The sequence below is a fragment of the Echinops telfairi genome, unplaced genomic scaffold (assembly GCF_000313985.2).
Source record: "Echinops telfairi isolate 266 unplaced genomic scaffold, ASM31398v2 ScPeMD7_5592;HRSCAF=6446, whole genome shotgun sequence".
NCBI classification, from domain to species: domain Eukaryota; kingdom Metazoa; phylum Chordata; class Mammalia; order Afrosoricida; family Tenrecidae; genus Echinops; species Echinops telfairi.
The window spans coordinates 22,437,612-22,438,626 of NW_022109491.1; the positions used below are offsets into that span (position 1 = coordinate 22,437,612).

General features: G+C 35.2%; 1 protein-coding gene across 6 annotated transcripts in view; it reads left to right on the forward strand.

Moving 5' to 3' along the window:
- The window catches only part of NCOA6 (nuclear receptor coactivator 6), a 75,535-nt gene that overhangs the window by 20,936 nt on the left and 53,584 nt on the right, over nt 1-1,015 (forward strand). For all 6 annotated transcript variants that reach the window (XM_045295462.1, XM_045295466.1, XM_045295465.1 and 3 more), the window contains exon 3: nt 794-916. In XM_045295462.1, the coding sequence (XP_045151397.1) occupies nt 794-916 (123 nt within the window). The remainder of the gene's footprint in view (nt 1-793; nt 917-1,015) is intronic.

Here is a 1,015-nt window from a genome sequence, read left to right on the forward strand (position 1 = left end):
ATAATAGTAAAAACTTTGAATTAAGTTTAAGACTCATTCTAGAACTTGCTTCAGAAATACTTTTGTCATTATACCAAGGAGAATTTCAATTGCTTTAAAGTGTAGTACCTGCTTGACTATAACATTTCTAGTGATTGTGTAATAGGCTACTATGAGGTTCAAATAGATTAAATTTTGTAAACAAATTTTGTAAACAAATTTTTTAAAAATCCGTTATCAATATTGGTCTTTCCGATAGGTGTCTTAGAACTAAATTAGAAGCAGTCCATTACTTGTCTTTGCATGAGTTTCTGTGCTGAGATCTGCTATAGTTATTGAAAGGAAACTGGTGTTTTGTATTCCTGCAATTAGGACCATACCATCATGTTTTTTCTCCATCAAGCTTTCTTATACTTCTACCATAAAATCATAAATTTACAAAAGGAAAGTTAAGATTGTAGTCTTTTTTCAAGAGTTCTCCTACTCCCCCTTACTCTGCCTCCTTGAGTTGGAGAGTGGGAAATTGGGAACTAATTGAAAATCAATATTCAGAGCTCCAAGCTCTCTACGAATGCTAAGAATCATTTATGATTGTCCGTATATTACAGTGTGTTTCTTCGTGCTTCACATAAGTAACCTGCCCAAATGGGCTTGAAGAAAGACCCATGTGTTCTTGAACTCAATACTGTTTGTGGTGGTAAAGTTAATGTAATTCTTTATAAAAAGGAAACTAAGAGTCTTGTGTACTTATCTTTGAACGAAATGTGTCTGGGTTTTTCTAATTGTGATTATTTTTATAATTTGTCATTTTCAGGAGAAGGTGCTATCAACCTGGCCTTGGCACAGAACCGAAACCAAGATGTGAGAATGAATGGACCTATGGGCTCTGGAAATTCAGTTAGGATGGAAGCAGGATTTCCCATGGCAGGTGGTCCAGGTGAGATCACCTGCTCAGTCATGTGACATCTTACTGGTTTCTTTTCTTCTTTTTTCTTGGCTTAATTTGCACATGTATAATCAGTTGGGTACAGCAACA